The sequence below is a fragment of the Microcaecilia unicolor genome, chromosome 1 (assembly GCF_901765095.1).
Source record: "Microcaecilia unicolor chromosome 1, aMicUni1.1, whole genome shotgun sequence".
Lineage (NCBI taxonomy): Eukaryota > Metazoa > Chordata > Amphibia > Gymnophiona > Siphonopidae > Microcaecilia > Microcaecilia unicolor.
This window is the reverse complement of record NC_044031.1, coordinates 669503978-669522185: the sequence shown is the minus strand read 5'-3', so window position 1 is coordinate 669522185 and position 18208 is coordinate 669503978. Positions and strand designations below refer to the sequence as shown.

At 45.7% G+C, this 18208-nt stretch overlaps 1 protein-coding gene across 1 annotated transcript in view; it reads right to left on the bottom strand.

Moving 5' to 3' along the window:
* Positions 1-18208, bottom strand: part of LOC115457664 (mucosa-associated lymphoid tissue lymphoma translocation protein 1-like) — a 181699-nt gene that overhangs the window by 7869 nt on the left and 155622 nt on the right. The window contains exon 16 of the mRNA XM_030187200.1: positions 4681-4806. Coding sequence (XP_030043060.1) covers positions 4681-4806 — 126 coding nt within the window. The remainder of the gene's footprint in view (positions 1-4680; positions 4807-18208) is intronic.

Here is an 18208-nt window from a genome sequence, read left to right as displayed (position 1 = left end):
TTTACCAGTGCCGGTGGGAAGACGTGTTTAGAATCAGCTAAACAACACTCTCATCACCCACCCAACTGAGATTGAAGAAAGATAGTTTATTCATGCTTTCTATATCGCTTTGACTTACTATGCAGGACTAAGCGGTGTACATACTACAAAATACAAACAGAAAAGGAAAAGAACTACAATTTCTGATGGGAAAGTGCAAACATTCACACAGAGTTAAGACATGATAGAGAAAGATAGCATGTTGAGACAGGGCAAATCCTAAAAATATTCACACCTTAGGCAACTGGTATTCCGAAAGCCTGCAAAAATGACCATGTTCTAAGTTCAAATTTGAACTGCTTAAAGGAGGTGGTACAACGGAGGGACAGTGGGAGATTATTCCAGATGTGGGGCGAGAGGAAAAAGAAAGCACAGTGTCTGCTGGATTCTAAGTAGGCGAATTTTGGACTTGGGAGAATCAGACGATGTTCACTGACTGAACAGAGGACTCTGGCTAGAGAGTATGGGATAGTAAGGGAAGAAAGATAGTCAGATGATCCTACACAAAAAGCTTTAAACGTTAGAGTGGCAACCTTATAGATAATACGTTGGTAAACCGGCAACCAGTGGTACTGTTGTAATAATGGTGAAATATGATCATAACAGCGTGCATGGCAAAGTAAATAAATTGCTGTATTTTGAAGGGTTTGTAATTTCTTTAGAAATGATTGCGGTAAGTCTGCATAAATGATGTTGCAGTAATCCAGAAAGGATGTGAAAAAAGACAATATGAGCGCATATGGCTGATGAATTTCAAAGAAGCTGATACTTTTATTTAAAGGACAATTGTGCCTAAATTTAGGTGCCAACTGAGCGCACTGATTTATAGAATAGATGCACTTATGCATGTGATTGCTGCCATAAATTGAAATTTAGTCGCTATTCTATAAAATTGGTGTGCTAGTTGCATGCCGCCAGATTCTATATAGGTCTTCAAAAGTTGGGTGTGGGACCCAGATCCACATGTAAACTAATTAGTTAATGAACCATTAACAATCAATAATTGGTGTTAATTGGCACTCACTTGGGTTTATTCGCGGATCTGCCCTGCGCCCTATTCTATAAAATGTGCCCCTAAATTTTATAGAGTGCAACTCAAAAGGGGGTGTGGCCATTGGAGGGGCATTCCCAGAAATTAGGTATGATGTTATAGAGTAGAATCATTTATGAGCCCAACTGCCATTAATTGCGCGCCAGCATTCACACCAGGTTTCAGCAGGTGTAAGTGCCACGACCAAAGTTAAGCACGAGATCATGTACATAAGTGTATCTATTCTATAAATTGGTGCACTCAGTTGACAGCCTAAATTTAGGCTCCCTTTATAGAATTAAAAATTAAATTACATTAAATTTAAGTAGTATTCTATACAATGCGTTTTTTCTAGCGAAAAAGGTGTCGGTATTCAAATGCAAGGCCACGGTTCAGGGGTGGGGTGATCATTGAGGGTCCCACCCCACAGTAGCCAGACCCCCTGCAATCAGTCACAGAATCTATGACAAGGCAGAATTGGTGTGTAGAGCCTCAGCTCTTTCATTAAAACTTGGGGAACATGGGTCAATTTTAGCAGACAATGGAAAAGGTGCCGGTACTCAGTACCCCCAAGTACCCCCTCAAAAAAAGCCCTGATTCTATATAGGATGCTCCATGCAGAGCGCCCTTTGCAGAATACTAGATTAGCACAAATCTTCCTGACGCCTATCTTTCGGCATCATTTATAGAATTCCCCCCATAGCGCCAAACAGGAAATGGGCTTACTGGTGGGTAGAACGTGGGCCTAACATGGGTGTTCCACCTAACAAGGCGTACACACAGGGCCAGCGATAGGGACTGGCAAATAGGGCAGTTGCCTTGGGCCCCCATACTGTAGGAGGCCCCAAACCTGCCTCAAAATAAAGGAGGCATAGGCTAAAGGCTAGCTTTTGGGCCCCTCCCTGGTTTCTTCCCTGGGCTCCTGAATGTCTAATACCAGCCCTGCATACACCTTATAGAATAATATGAAATCGGCCTCTGCCTCTGTTCCTCCAAGCTTCCTAGCTGCTGATGCTCTGTGGAGCAAAACTTCAGTCAGGCCACAGCTATAGAGTACTTTCAGTTCTGGCTTTATCTTCACTTCCTCACAGCTAAAGATCCCCTATGTTTGTTCCAGGCTTCCTGGAATTCTGAAACTGGTTTTGTCTCTGTTGGGAAGCCCTCCTTCACAATTCTTCCAGCTTCATACAGAGGGACATTTCAATATGCTGCCTAGTTGCAAAGTACACAAATACTTCGTAGCTCATTTTCAACAAGAAACTACTTGGGAAATTTGGCTTTGAAAATTTGCTAGTGTAACATGATAGCAAGGCCGTATGTATTCAGCATTTGCTATTGGAACGGATGCCCAAGGAGGGATAAAATAGCACACATACATTTGAAAATGTAGGTGTTTGGGCACTGTTTACCCTTCTGATGTACACTAAATATGCCTGTGAGAGTCCCTCTTTTTAATCCAGCTAAGTAAGATCAGTAAATATGTTCCAAATTACATATTGCGTTCCCAAGAGGAAAGATTCTTTGTTCTTTTACGGTTTTTCATCTTGAATGAGCTTATTCTTCTGTATATTCTTATTCAGTTGCTTTTTCTTGGAATAAGCTTCCTTCCTTTCACGGGAAAGCAATTAAAACTGGAAAGGGTTAAGGATTTTTAGGAAAATAGAAGATACTGTATTTTAATGATGACATGAGTTTTGTGAAATTTTTTAATTTTATCAAACTGTATTTTTATTTTTAATATCTAGGATCTTATGTTCTGTATGGATTTTGTTTATTTTTGTTTTGTTATTTATGTTTTTTTGTAACCTGTTCTGGGCTCTGTTGGGAGGACAGGCTAAATAGTGCAATAAATAGAAAAATAAAATAAAATTAGTGCTAGGGAAGCCCATGCCCGCTTTTAGCAAGACAGAGGAAGGCCATTTTCAGTTATTTCAAAAAGGACCTCTTTTTCAATTTTCTTTCCACCGAGAAATGATTATCCCTTCTTCATTATTTATACTTTTGAAATATCTAATGTTCTATGCCATATTTTCTCATCCCTCTCCTACTCTGGAATTTGCATGTTTGCATGTATATACATGTGTGAATAACTTTATCCACATATAACTTCACCCGCAGACAAGCTGGCCAATATTCAAAGCCAATTACACCTGTAGCAGAGATTTTTTGCAAATGAGGGAAAAGTCTCAACTGCTACGGCTATCTTTACACATTAGTGTTCATTGTATAGCACGTAGAAAAAGTCATCACTGACTCAAAAACCCTTGATTATTTGTTTTTTCTTTTTTTTGTTTCAATTTTTAATTACAATGTCCTTTATATTAGATCATGTGAGTGTCTTTTTAAGACTTAAAAAAACAGTTCAACATATCAAAAAGCATTGAACCCCTTCACTTATCTTGCCACATTTTCTTCTCCTTCTTAGTGATGCGCTGGATCCAATTCCTACTTGGTAATACGATGGTTCCTACAGTCCCGTTTCGAATATCTTCATCAGGGAACCTGCTCGCACCTAGATTTCAGCGCCGTGAACACTAGATCAAAGCAAGAAAAGTAAAAATAAATCTTGTTGTTACATACTTTATCGCGTCTGACTAAGATGATCAATACCATGAAAAACTCTCCCAAACTTGTACATAATCGTCCCTCAAAAACAAGTCATGTCATCTTGGGAGAGTTTTTCATGGTATTGATCATCTTAGTCAGACGCGATAAAGTATGTAACAACAAGATTTATTTTTACTTTTCTTGCTTTGATCTAGTGTTCACGGCGCTGAAATCTAGGTGCGAGCAGGTTCCCTGATGAAGATATTCGAAACGGGACTGTAGGAACCATCGTATTACCAAGTAGGAATTGGATCCAGCGCATCACTAAGAAGGAGAAGAAAATGTGGCAAGATAAGTGAAGGGGTTCAATGCTTTTTGATATGTTGAACTGTTTTTTTAAGTCTTAAAAAGACACTCACATGATCTAATATAAAGGACATTGTAATTAAAAATTGAAACAAAAAAAGAAAAAACAAATAATCAAGGGTTTTTGAGTCAGTGATGACTTTTTCTACGTGCTATACAATGAACACTAATGTGTAAAGATAGCCGTAGCAGTTGAGACTTTTCCCTCATTTGCAAAAAATCTCTGCTACAGGTGTAATTAGATTATCTAGTAAATTAGCAGTGTATCTGGTGTTGGAACTTCAATATTCAAAGCCCCCACTGCCAGGGGTAAAATGCATTTTTACCGGCAGAAAGGGCTTTGAATATTGTCCTCCAAATCATTGGATATTTTGACATTAAGGGAGTAGAGGACAGTATAGACTGAGAGTTTACACTGAACTCTCCAATGGCCCTTAATTCATTTTTTCATCTTGGGCCACAGTTTCAGTTCTTTGCTTTAGATTGGACTCTTGATTCTTTCCTTCTGGTCCCATGATAGACAGCCAGTCCAGAAAAATTTGCTAGTAGCCTTTGAAAACTGAAATGTCAATGATATACCCATGGAAATGCTGTAGTGGAGCAGTAGTTCAACACTTTACCGCAGATCAAGAAAAGAAGAGATAATTCATGAGTACAGAGAAAGAGAGAAGGATACTGATGCCAAAGACTCCTTGTACCTGATACTTTTGTAGCCCACAGAGCCTGAGCATACAATCTGACTCCTCTCTGTCACTGGAATTAGCCAACAGGGAGTCTACTTTTTCACAATGGCTGTCAGCCACTGTCAGTAAATCCAGCATCTCCTGGAATACAGAAGGGATAAACAGAGAAAAAATATGTTAATATAGCACAACATTTCCCCACACACTTCTAGATCTTTACACACCATATTGAGCAACTTAACACAGGCAAAGTAGGAGGCCAGGAAACACATGTCTGATATTTATTAGGGATGGGCAGCCAGAAAATTTCATGATTTTTTATTCTTTTTATCTTTTGAAATAAATGTCATTAATAGTGGGCACCATGGGCCAGATTCGGTAAATAGCACTCAAAAAATCAGTGCTGTTCACTCCCAGCTGAGTGCCCTTTATAGAATAATGTGTGGCACTGATTCCCATACCCAACTGTGGGTGTGAAGACTTGCGCTTACTGAAACCAGGTGTAAATCTTAGTGAGCCTCCCCAGTATTCTATAACACTGTGCTCAAATTTTCAGACCACCCCTGACCCTCCCATGGACGCACCTCGTTTTGGGTTGTGCGCGATGGGATTTGGGCGCCCAGTGTTATGGAATAGCAGTCATGTAGATGTGTACACAACCCCTAATCGGTGCCAATTAACATCAATAATTGATTGTTAGCATCCAATTATTGCTTGTTAATGGCTTGTTAACCAATTATGTGGTGTGTGCAGTTCTAGATTGCACCCAAATTTGGTCAGCCTATATAAAGTCCAGGGGTATTTGTACACAGTCCCCCTGATATTCAAAGACATTTAACTGGCTAGTGTTGGCACCTGGCCGAGTAAATGCCACATAGCCAGCTATCCGCCGATATTCAGTGGACATGGCTAGCCAGGTCCCACTGAATATTGCTGGTTAGCAACTAGCCAGTTATATTGGGTGATATAACCAGATATCTGCCGATTTTTGGCACATCACCACTTAACTCTAGCAGTCATATTTGGCCGTGTGCAAGGCAGTCCTATCTTTGGCCGGTCTGACTTTGACCTGCCAATGCTGAATATCGCCTTGGCCAGTCAAAGTCAAACCAGCCAAAAGTAAGCTGCATATTCAGTGCTGGTTACTGGAAATGGCCTAGCATTGAATATCTGGTTTTAGCACTGGTACAGTATATACATAGAGGAAGACGTTCTAAGAGAAGCATCTAGAGATTATCATATTGGACGATGCGGTGTGATAAGGTTGCAGTAAAGACTGGAAAGATGTTTTGGTGCATAAGGAGAGGAATAATTATTAGGAAAAAAGAGGTGCTATAAATCTCTAATGAGACTTCATTTAGAGTTTGTTCTTAGGCTTTCACGACTGGCATCATAATTGTGGCAGCTGTCTGGTTCTTGCTGTGTCTGAGTAACTAGGACCAATGTTTCAGTCATCATGCAGTGGCTTTCTTCTGATGAAAAACCACAGCATGATGGCCAAAACATCGGTTCCACTTACTTCTATGCAGCCTCATTTAGACTGCACCCACAAAAGGATATTGAGAGGATGGAGTTCATTCAGTGGGCTGAAATGATCAGCAGTCTTCATTATAAAACATATGTGGAGACTTAGGAGGCAATTATTGAACTCGGCACTTCCATATAGGCACCCAAAGAGTGGGCTGGGTGGTAGGAGCTTATTCTATAATGCTCAGGCTCTGTTACACAATACTAGTGTAACATTTAGGCACCCGCGGTTACACCAGCCATAGAGCTGGCTTAAGTGTGGCACCTAAACATGGCAGGGTTGCATGTAGCTTACAGTATTCGCTATTTTCAAAACATATTTTGCAGATGTTTAGCTATGCATTTTGTTTTCAGTGTGTCCAAATCACAAGGGGGCGTGTCAAAGGCAGGATCAGGGCGATCCTAACACTTGGGCATTTTCTGCCATAATTGAACAAAACAAAAACATTCAGGACTAAAACTAAGACGTTTTGAGCTAGACTTGTTTAATAACGACTAAGGCACAAAAAACTGCTCTAAATGACCAGATGACCACTGCAGTAATTAAGGAGTGACCCCCCCTTACTCCCCCAGTGGTCACTGACCCCCTTCCACCTCCTAAAGATGTGAAAGAAACAGTACATACCAGCCTCTATGACAGTTTAAGATGTTATGGCCAGTCCAACTGGAGCAGCAAGCAGGTCCCTGGAGTAGCCTAGTGGTTGGTGCAGTGCACTGTGGAGAAAGGGACCCAGACCTATGATCTACTCTAACTGTTACAGGTGTGGTGGAAAGTATCAGCCTCGCAAGACCCACCAAAAACCTACTATACCATTATATTCCTATGGGTGTCTCGGCGTTTACCACCAGCTGATTTCTACTGCGAGCTAAAAATGCTACTGTAGCTTAGTAAAAGACGTTCTAATGGTGGTAATGCTTCAGGTGAGAGCTTAAGCATTTCTTTAAAGTATTTTCTATCCATCTCAACTGGTATAATTAAAGGTATCTTGGAAAGACTGAAAATCTCAAAGTATTTTTTCTCAGTTGATTTTCCTTATATCCCATTTTCTTATAGTATAATTCTTATCCTTTATAAGAGTCCCATAGATTCCATGTAACTCGGACACCTATGCTAAAGAATCAAGATAAAGAATCTATTAAACAGTGGTAATTTTTGTACTCATTGCATGGCTTAGGCAAAAGCTACTGTGTGGTAAGTGCAAAGGCTGTGTAGAATATGCAATGCAGTGCAGGCTGATAGCAGAAATAAATATTTCCTACACATCAGGTTGCAGTGGGACTCCCAACCCCCCTAACTCAGTACCTCCTCCCGATCTACCTCCCATCAGCCCCCCAACCCAACCCTGAGCCCTGACACAATAAGCACCTTTCCCCAAGCCAGAATCCTGATCCTCCAACTCATATCCAGATCCCCCTCACTCAAGCACCCCAAACCACCCTTTACAAATTTGGATCCCTTGAGCCCCTGGCAACAGTTCCCCAAAGCGCCCTAGTTCACCCTGCTCCTTGTCATGAAAACCCCATCCTTGCCACTCAGAAGCCCTGCCCTCTGCTACAGAAACTTGGACCCCCTTCCCAACCTCACCCATGCCCTACCCGGGGGTCTGAAAATATATCAGGTTATCCACTGCCACCTGGGTTGGTGCCTCCTCCAAATTGGTGCCTGACCCCCCTATCGGCAGTCTTGCAGTTCTTCCAGCCCCCTGTTTTTATCTTAAAGCTTCTTACACCATGATTACATGACTATATTATGAGCTGAGAGATGCCCTGGGGACCTTGCAATATCAACCTTTAAGAAGATAACCCTTGCAGTACTATCAGATACACCAAAACACAGTAAATTAATTCAGCATATTTTGATGTAGTTACTTGGAATGCCAATGGCTTCAGATTTTCAAGACAGTCTGCTTTTATCTTACTGCCTTCAAGGCTTGTAGTTCCAGAGTTCTTAAGAAAAGAAAGATTACCTGTCCTTGAAGGCAGTAGTGTAATACTAAGACTGGGCCAACTTGTCCTCAAAATCTGGAGCCAGTTACCAAGCCTAGCAGACATAGCTTCCGCGCTTTTACTGGATTGCACTTTAGGGTTTTTACCCCTAGCATTTCCATAATTTTGGAGTTAGCTGATCACCTAACCCAAGGCAGGTCAGACCCTAGGCCTAGTCACTTGCTACAAAGGAGTCCCCAAGAACATTCCATTGTTGTTCATTTTTTAACACAATGTTCCTGCTTGAAGTACAACCCTGCACCCCTAGAGCCAGAACGATCCTTTCTCATCCCATTCAACTTTGTTACCACTAGATGTCAGCATTAGCTGCATTGTTCACTACAAAAAAAAAAAAACCCCAAAGAAAACAAAATACAGAGACCACTTTGGGCACCTGCTTTCAGTAGCTCCTTCTGCCAAGCTAGATAAAAGCACATGCAAGGACTGATGTAAGTACTGGGAGAAGCAAGACAGAGAAAGACAGAAAGGTGGAGTTTGTTGTCTTTCATAGTTTTACATGACACAGAATAAGTTTGCCACCAGGTTTCTAAGGGCCCAGAAAAACCTGATATGCAGCAGTCTGGTCATGGAGAGACTTTAGCTCTTGGAGCTCAGGCCACATTCAACCATGATTGTGCACATGGAGTTACAAATCCTGTTTGTGATGGATAGAGGAAACATAAGGTCTAGATGGATAAACCCACAGTAGTCTGGAAGGAAACTGGTGGCTCAGCCATATTCAGCTCTGAGCCTCATGTAGGTAACAAGTGTGCTGTGTGACTTTTCTGCTGTAGCAAGAAAAAAAAGCAAACACTGGCTAAGTACCTCACAGAAGTGGTTATGTGTGGGTGTCACTAGCTCAGTAAATGTAAGTGTCCTCTGGGATGCACCCAGAACTGCCATCCTTGCGCAGATAAGGAGGGAACAGCAGACCCCAATCTAACTCAGCCTAAATGGTACAAAAGGATAAACCAGCTTCTACTGTAAGAGAGGACACTTCAATTCACCAGACAGCCAAAGCGCCACACGGCAGGAGTACAAATGGCAGAGCTTCAATATTAACTTTTGAGATAGCCCACTGAGTACTTACAGGTACCCTGAAGAAGAATGAACTAGTGAAGAGTAATTGTAGCTATGCTGATGCTTTAACAAAATTTAGTAAAGGTGATAAGCATGTGGACAGCAAAGCACCTATGATGGTATCCAAGGGTGTGGGGCTGCTGACAAACATGTAGTGGTCCAGGGTGGCATTAGGAGGATGCAAACAGGCCTCAATGCTACAGGGGGCCCCTAAGCCTGCATAAAGCTGAAGGAGATATAGCTGGCTGACGGCCTTTGGGCACAGCACATTTAGCATAGCAAACGAATGAAATGATGGCAGATAAAGACCTGAATGGTCCATCCAGTCTGCCCTACAAGATAAACTCATTTTACATGGTATGTGATAAGCTATATGTATAACTGAGTTTGATAAAAGTGTTGATACTCATTGGATCTGATGTCATGGAAGCAGTCACAGGACTAAAACAAGAGTTACACTATATCTCAGATAGAGCGAATTAAAATGAGATTTGCACAGGTGAACAAATTGACTTGATGGCACAATTCTCCCAAAAAAATTCACGACGTGGTAAAGGAGACCTAAGATCTAAAAAGCAGTTGGATCAGAATGCTTGTGTGATAAGAGGTGTGGATAACCCATAAAATGCAATTTGAGGAAGGATCTAGTAAGGTAAAATTATGTATAATCATACCTGATAATTTTCTTTCCATTAATCATAGCTGATCAATCCATAGACTGGTGGGTTGTGTCCATCTACCAGCAGGTGGAGATAGAGAGCAAACTTTTGCCTCCCTATATGTGGTCATGTGCTGCCGGAAACTCCTCAGTATGTCGATATCAAAGCTCCATCCGCAGGACTCAGCACTTAGAGAATTACACCCACGAAGGGACACTCTGCCCAGCTCACCACCGCCGAAACGGGGGAGGGGAATTAACCCAGCTCATCCCCACACAAGTGGGGGAGGGGAATCCGTCCAGCTCATCCCCGCGGAGCGGGGGAGGGACACCACACCCGCCGATGCGGGGGGATCTGGCTTATCCTGCAACCGCAACCGCGGGAGGAGCTGACTGACCCTAACACCGCCGAAGCGGGAGGGGTACAAAGCTGCCCTACAGCCGCACGAAGCGGGAGGGAGTGCCGGCAGAATTTATGTCTCAATCCAGCCCCGTAAAACGGAGGGGAGAGGAATGCAGCAGCTCACTGTAACACAAAGTCGTCTTAACTCTTGAAGAATCCAAGTGAAAAAACTTGAACACGAAGTCTTTCTGAAGTAACTGAAGACTAAACTTGAACCTGAAATGCAACCAGAATAAAAACAGTACAGATATCTGGGAGGGGCTATGGATTGATCAGCTATGATTAATGGAAAGAAAATTATCAGGTATGATTATACATAATTTTACCTTCCATATCATCAAGCTGATCAATCCATAGACTGGTGGGATGTACCGAAGCAGTACTCACCCAGGGCGGGACAATGAAATCCCTGACCTCAACACCGAAGCTCCAAACCGGGCCTCCGCCCGTGCAGCCACAGTCAAACGGTAATGCTTGGAGAATGTATGAGCCGAAGCCCAAGTTGCCGCCTTGCATATCTCTTCCAAGGAGACGGATCCGGCCTCTGCCATCGAGGCCGCCTGAGCTCTCGTGGAGTGAGCCTTCAGCTGGATAGGCGGCACCTTCCCCGCGGCCACATAAGCCGCTGCAATGGCTTCCTTGACCCATCTTGCCACTGTAGGCTTAGCAGCCTGCAGACCCTTACGAGGACCTGCAAACAGGACAAACAGATGATCCGATTTCCGGAAATCATTGGTCACTTCCAAGTATCTGATGATGACTCGTCTCACATCCAGATATTTAAGAGCAGAGTACTCCTCTGGGTAGTCCTCCCTACGAAAGGAAGGGAGACAGAGCTGCTGATTCACATGGAAGCGAGAAACAATCTTGGGCAGGAAGGAAGGCACTGTGCGAATAGTCACTCCTGCCTCAGTGAACTGCAGAAAAGGCTCTCGACATGAGAGCGCCTGGAGCTCGGAAACTCTTCTGGCTGAAGTGATAGCCACCAAAAAGACTGCTTTCAACGTCAGGTCTTTCAGAGATGCCCTCGACAAGGGTTCAAAAGGCGGCTTCTGCAATGCTCTTAGTACCAGGTTGAGATTCCACGCAGGCACCACTGAGTGCAGAGGAGGGCGCAGGTGATTAACTCCCTTGAGAAAGCGCACCACATCTGGCTGCGAAGCCAGGGAAGCACCCTTCAGGCGGCCCCTGAAGCAAGCCAGAGCCGCTACCTGGACTTTAAGGGAACTGAGCGACAGGCCTTTCTCCAGACCTTCTTGCAGGAACGCCAACACTGAAGAAATTGGAGCAGTGAAGGGAGAAAGTGAGCCTGCTTCACACCACGCTGCAAAGATACGCCAAACCCTGGCGTAAGCAGTAGAAGTAGAGCGCTTCCTCGCTCTCAGCATAGTGGCGATGACCTTGTCTGAGAAGCCCTTCTTCCTCAGACGCTGCCGCTCAATAGCCAGGCCGTAAGACCAAAGGGGGAGGGATCCTCCATCACCACGGGACCCTGATGTAACAGGCCCTGCTCCACTGGCAGCCGCATAGGATCGTCGACTGAGAGCCTGATCAAGTCCACATACCAGGGACGCCTGGGCCAATCCGGACCCACCAGGATTACCCTGCCGGGATGCTTTGCCACCCGGTCTAGCACCCTGCCCAACATGGGCCAGGGCGGGAACACATAGAGAAGCTCTTGTGTCGGCCACTGTTGGAGAAGAGCATCTACTCCCAGGGATCGAGGGTCCCGTCCTCTGCTGAAAAAGCGCGGCACTTGGCAATTGGCCGATGACGCCATCAGATCTAGGCTCGGCTGGCCCCAGCGCTTCGTGATGTCCAAGAACGCCTGAGCAGATAGCTGCCACTCTCCGGGCTCCAAGGTATGGCGACTGAGAAAGTCCGCCTTGACATTCATGACTCCGGCAATGTGGGCCGCTGAAAGCTGCTCCAGGTTCGCTTCCGCCCACTGGCAAATATTCATAGCCTCCTTGGCTAGAGGGGCGCTCTTGGTACCTCCCTGGCGGTTGACATAGGCCACAGCCGTGGCATTGTCCGACAGGACCCGTACAGGCTTCAACACCAGTACCGGGATGAACTCCAAAAGCGCCAACCGAATGGCTCTGAGTTCCAGGAGGTTGATAGACCACTTTGCCTCTGCAGGAGACCATAGCCCCTGCGCTGTCCTTCCCAAGCAGTGGGCTCCCCAGCCCGACAACGAGGCGTCCGTCGTGACGACAATCCACTCTGGGGTCACCAGAGGCATTCCCGCAGACAACTTGTCTGTCTGCATCCACCAGCTCAGCGCCTTGCGCACTGCTGGGTCCAAGGGAAGGCGCACAGCATAATCCTCCGACATCGGAGTCCAGCGCTGCAGCAAAGAGTGTTGAAGTGGTCTCATATGAGCCCTGGCCCAGGGCACAACTTCCATCGTGGCCGTCATAGAGCCCAACAGCTGCACATAGTCCCAAGCCCGAAGGGGAGAGGCTACTAGGAACTGGTCCACCTGAGCCTGAAGTTTGACAATCCGATTGTCTGGCAGGAACACTCTGCCCACTTGGGTGTCGAATCGAACTCCCAGGTACTCCAGGGACTGAGTCGGGCGCAGCTGGCTCTTCTCCCAGTTGATGATCCATCCCAGGGAGCTCAAAAGAGCAACTACCCGGTCCACAGCTTTGCCGCACTCTGCATAAGAGGGGGCTCGGATCAACCAGTCGTCCAGATAAGGATGGACTTGTACCCCTTCCTTTCGTAGGAAGGCCGCGATGACCACCATTACTTTGGAAAAGGTCCGCGGAGCAGTAGCCAACCCGAAAGGGAGGGCTCTGAACTGGAAGTGTCGTCCCAGGACTGCAAAACGCAGAAAGCGTTGATGAGGAGGCCAGATGGGAATATGTAGGTACGCTTCCTTGATGTCCAAGGATGCCAGGAACTCTCCTGCCTTCACTGCCGCTATAACAGAGCGGAGAGTCTCCATGCGAAAGTGCCGCACTTTCAAGGCCCGATTGACCCCTTTGAGGTCGAGGATAGGCCGGACAGAACCTCCTTTCTTTGGTACCACAAAGTAAATGGAGTAACGTCCCTTGCCAAGCTGACTTTCTGGCACCGGAACGACCGCGCCCAGGCGGATCAGATTGTCCAAGGTCTGCTGCACTGCCACAGCTTTGACCGGAGACTTGCAGGGAGAGAGTACAAACCCGTCTTTTAAGGGTCGGCAGAACTCTAGTTTGTAGCCGTCTCTGATGACTTCCAGCACCCACGCGTCTGAAGTTATTGTGGTCCACTCGCCCAGAAACGAGGACAGCCGTCCTCCAATCTGCACTGGGGCGTGGACCAAGACCCCGTCATTGGGTACGAGACCCTGGGGGAGGACCGGAGGGAGCACCTCCGGGACGGCGGTCTCTGCGAAAGGAATGCTGCTTGGGGGAGAAATTCCTCTTAAAGGAAGAGGGGGCAGAAAAACCCGACCTGCCCGGGCGGGTACCGACGGGCTTCCTGAAACCGTCCTCTGGAGGTACCGGGACGAGCACTAGCCCGAGCCCTGACCTCTGGTAACTTCTTGCCCTTAGACGTGCCGAGATCGGTCACGATTTTGTCCAGCTCGACCCCAAAGAGCAGCTTGCCTTTAAAAGGCAATCTAGCCAGGCGGGATTTAGAGGCGTGGTCAGCAGACCAATGTTTCAGCCAAAGCCACCGCCGCGCAGAGACTGTCTGAGCCATGCCTTTAGCTGAGGCTCTCAAGACATCATACAGCAAGTCTGCCAAATAGGCTAAGCCCGATTCCAGGGCCGGCCAATCAGCCCTCAAGGAATGATCCGAGGGGGAAGCCCGCTGTACCATAGTCAGGCACGCCCTGGCCACATAGGAGCCGCAAACTGAGGCCTGCAAATTTAAAGCAGCCGCCTCAAAGGACGACCTTAAGGCCGCCTCCAATCTTCTGTCTTGGGCGTCCTTTAGGGCTGTGCCACCTTCCACCGGCAACGCCGTTTTCTTAGTCACCGCAGTGATCAAAGAATCCACGGTAGGCCACAGATAGACCTCACGTTCACTCACAGCCAAAGGATAAAGGCGGGACATAGCCCTAGCCACTTTAAGGCTCGCTTCTGGGACATCCCATTGAGCCGAAATTAAGGTGTGCATGGCATCATGCACGTGGAAGGTTCTAGGCGGGCGCTTCGTCCCCAGCATAATGGCAGAGCCAACAGGGGCTGAGGGAGAGACGTCCTCCGGAGAGGAAATCTTCAAAGTGTCCATGGCCTGTAACAACAGGTTGGGCAAATCCTCTGGGCTAAAAAGCCGCGCTGCAGAGGGGTCATCCGCTCCATCCGAGCGGGGATCCGTCTCCTCCAAGGAATCCGCAAAGGACCGTTGGGAGACCTCAGACACGCTGCCCTCATCTACATCGGAGGAGACAAATTCCTCCAAGGCCTGGGAATCAACCCGAGGGCGTTTACCTCTGGGAACCTCAACCTCTTTACCAGACGAGGGAGCAGGGGCAGCGTTGTGCATGAGGAAGGCCTGATGCAGCAGCAAAACAAACTCGGGGGAGAAACCCCCCAGACTGTGCACTTCCGCAGCCTGGGCAACAGCCCTAGACGCACCCTCAACCGGCGCTCTCAATAGCGGGGGAGAGACATGCTGCGCATCCAAAATGGCGTCCGGCGCGAAACTCCGCGAAGGAGCCGCGCGGGAAGAACGGCTCTTAACTTTAGCCGCTTCTGTGCCGTCGCCCAAATTAAGGGCGTTCATGGCATTAATGTCTCCAACCTCAAGGGCGGCCCAAGAAGAAGCCGTCCGAGCCGCGTGGCCGGCCAAGATGGCGGAGGCGAGGAGCGGGGGATGGGCGTTTATGGCGGGAAAAACCGCCACGCCGGAGGAAGGACCGGGACATTCATCGGTCACGAAACTGTCACCCAACAAGGGCGAATCAGGCTTTAAGACCCCCGCATCCCCTCTAGAAGCGCTCAAGCGACCCTTTGCGCCCTCGCCCTCCGACGCCATATGCCACGAGGAGAAGAATCGGGGAACCCCCTGCCCGCTATAAAAAGGTAAAAATTACCTGCTGTCCGCTCCGAGTTGTATCGACCTGGTGTCCCAGTGAGTAGCTGCAATAGACGCTTAAATAAACGTCGAGATAAACGCCTTTAAAGACGTTCAAATTTTTTTTTTTTTTTTTTTTTAACGGAGCCAGCGGGAGGGGGGAGAAAAGGAGGGACCTGGCACCACCAGGTTTGCACTTGCTCAAAAGAGCCCTCAACCCCAGGCACTCAACAAAACCTAAAAATTAGGCTTGGAGGCCTAGCCAGAGCTGCTGCTGTGTGTGACCACCACCTGCTGAGATAGAGAACATACTGAGGAGTTTCCGGCAGCACATGACCACATATAGGGAGGCAAAAGTTTGCTCTCTATCTCCACCTGCTGGTAGATGGACACAACCCACCAGTCTATGGATTGATCAGCTTGATGATATGGAAAAGCCGATTTCTTTTACAGTTAGGAGCTTTAATAATCACAGACTTCTTTTTGGTCTATGCTTAACATCAAGGATTTGAACTCTCCAGGGAAGAAAAAGAGATTGTATCAGAAGCTTGGAAAACTGAATTTCAGCATCTTCAGAGCTAAGTTAGAGAAAAATCTACAAAGCCTCAGACCATTCTATTTTTGGCCTCAGCAAATGCTAAAAAAAAAGGCAATTCTCAAAGCTCTCCTAAACTGTTTAATGTTTTGGATAATCTTCTTTCGGCTGACACTTTGGCCTCCTATTTTATGGAAAAAGTAGCAATTATTCAAAAGCAGCTGAATATGTCTGTTATAGATGAGTATGAGCCCATGGTGCTGATGAATGAAATCCCAGTGGATCTTATTTGGAATTGTTTTACTCCCATAACAAGTACTACTACTACTACTACTACTTAACATTTCTAGAGCGCTACTAGGGTTACGCAGCGCTGTACAGATTAACAAAAAGGACAGAAACTAAAAGGTTGATAACGAGATATGCTAATTCCAACTGCAGTTTAGATCTACGTCCGGCATATTTGATGAACTTTATGAGCAATGCTATTAAATCTATTCTGACCTCTTGGTTAAATTAATGTTTAATGGTAGGTCAAGTTTCCAATATATCAGGGAGAAATCATTTTAACACCCATTCCGAAAAATGTTGGGGGTAAGTTGCAAGCTGTTAGCAGTTACTTCCATACTGTTATTTGTGAAGCTTTTGGATACGCCCCTGCTTCCGACACAAATCGGGAGATGGCCGGCCATCTCCTAAACCCGGCCAAATCGGTATAATCAAAAGCCGATTTTGTCCGGCTTCAACTGCTTTCCGTCGTGGAGCCGGCCAAACTTTAAGGGGGCGTGTCTGTGATTTGTGAATTTTTTAGTTCAAGTATTTTTACTGGTTTTAATACAAACAAAAGCAGTGAATAACAACAACCATTAATAAAGCACAGAAGTATCCAATGTTAGTCATATAGCATATTTAAATCATACTGAGATATGCTATATATCACCATATGATGATGTTATATTTAAGTGATTCATCAACATTTATTAGATATTTAACAGTGTTTCATACTTTCTCTAGTAACTTCTTTGTGCTGAACAATAATATAGCATGTGTGATTTGTAAATTTTTTTAACCCAAGCTGTGAAAATATGAGATATAACTTTTTAAGTTCTGTTGCCTGTGTGTATTGTGCTTTCTATCTGTGTGTGTGTCCACTTCATAGCTGCTAAACAGCTGGCCCTAGTTCAACTGAACCTGGTGTGGAGCCAGAAGCATAGCCAGGTTGAGGGTGCAGAGAGAGCGGAGTGTGGACTGACGCCGGCACCAGTGCATATTTTAAACGTGACAGATCTCGTGAAAAATAGGTGGCGTCGCCATCAGAAGTCCGTTTCGGGGAGCAGCCAATCCTCTGGTGACCCACCTAGCTACACCTCTTTGTGGAGCTAAATCACTGGGTGACATTTCATTTTCTACGTCTCAAGTCTGGGAATTGCTTTTGGGATGCACAGAAAGAATGTGAGTTTGTCAATCTTGCCACAGGAAACACACTGAAACTCAAAACAAGGCTGGATAGAATATTGCATACACACTTTATATGGGAGACAATATAGAAACAGAAAAATGTAGGCAGATAAAGACTATATGGCCTATCCAGTCTGATCATCCATGCCATATACTCTCCCTATCATTCCCTTAGAGATCCTATGTACTTGTCCCAGGCTCGCTTGAATTCAATACTGTTTTTGTCTCCACCATTTCCACCAGGAGGCTGTTCCACAAATTCACCACCCTTTCTGTGAAGAAGTATTTCCTCAGGTTACTTCTGAGTCTATCCCCTTTCACCTTCATCCTATGCCCCCTCATTTCAATTGAAAGGGCCTCATCTCCTGTACATTTTTGCCGTGCAGGTATTTAAATGTCCCTATCATATCTCCCCTCTCCTGTCTTTCTTCCAGAGTACACATTTTGAGATCTTTAAGTCTATCCCCATATGCTTTATGATGAAGACCGCTGACCATTTTAGTAGATGTGCTCTGGACCAACTCCATCCTGTTTATATGTTTTTGAAGGTGCATTTTCAGAATGAGGTCTCACAAGTGTCTTATACAGAGGGATCGTCACTTCCTTTTTCCTACTGGTCATTCCTCTCCCTATGCACCCAAACATCCTTCTAGTTTTTGACTTCGCCTTTTCTATCTGTTTGGCCACCTTAAGATCATCACATACAATCACACCCAAGTTCTGCTCCTCTTTTGTGCACAAAAGTTCTTCACCCACCCCCCATTCCCTTGGGATTTTGAAGTCCAAATGCATGACCTTGCATTTTTCAGCATTAAATCGTAGCTGCCAAATTCCAGACCTTTCCTCTAGCTTTGCTAAGTCTTTCCTCATGTTATCC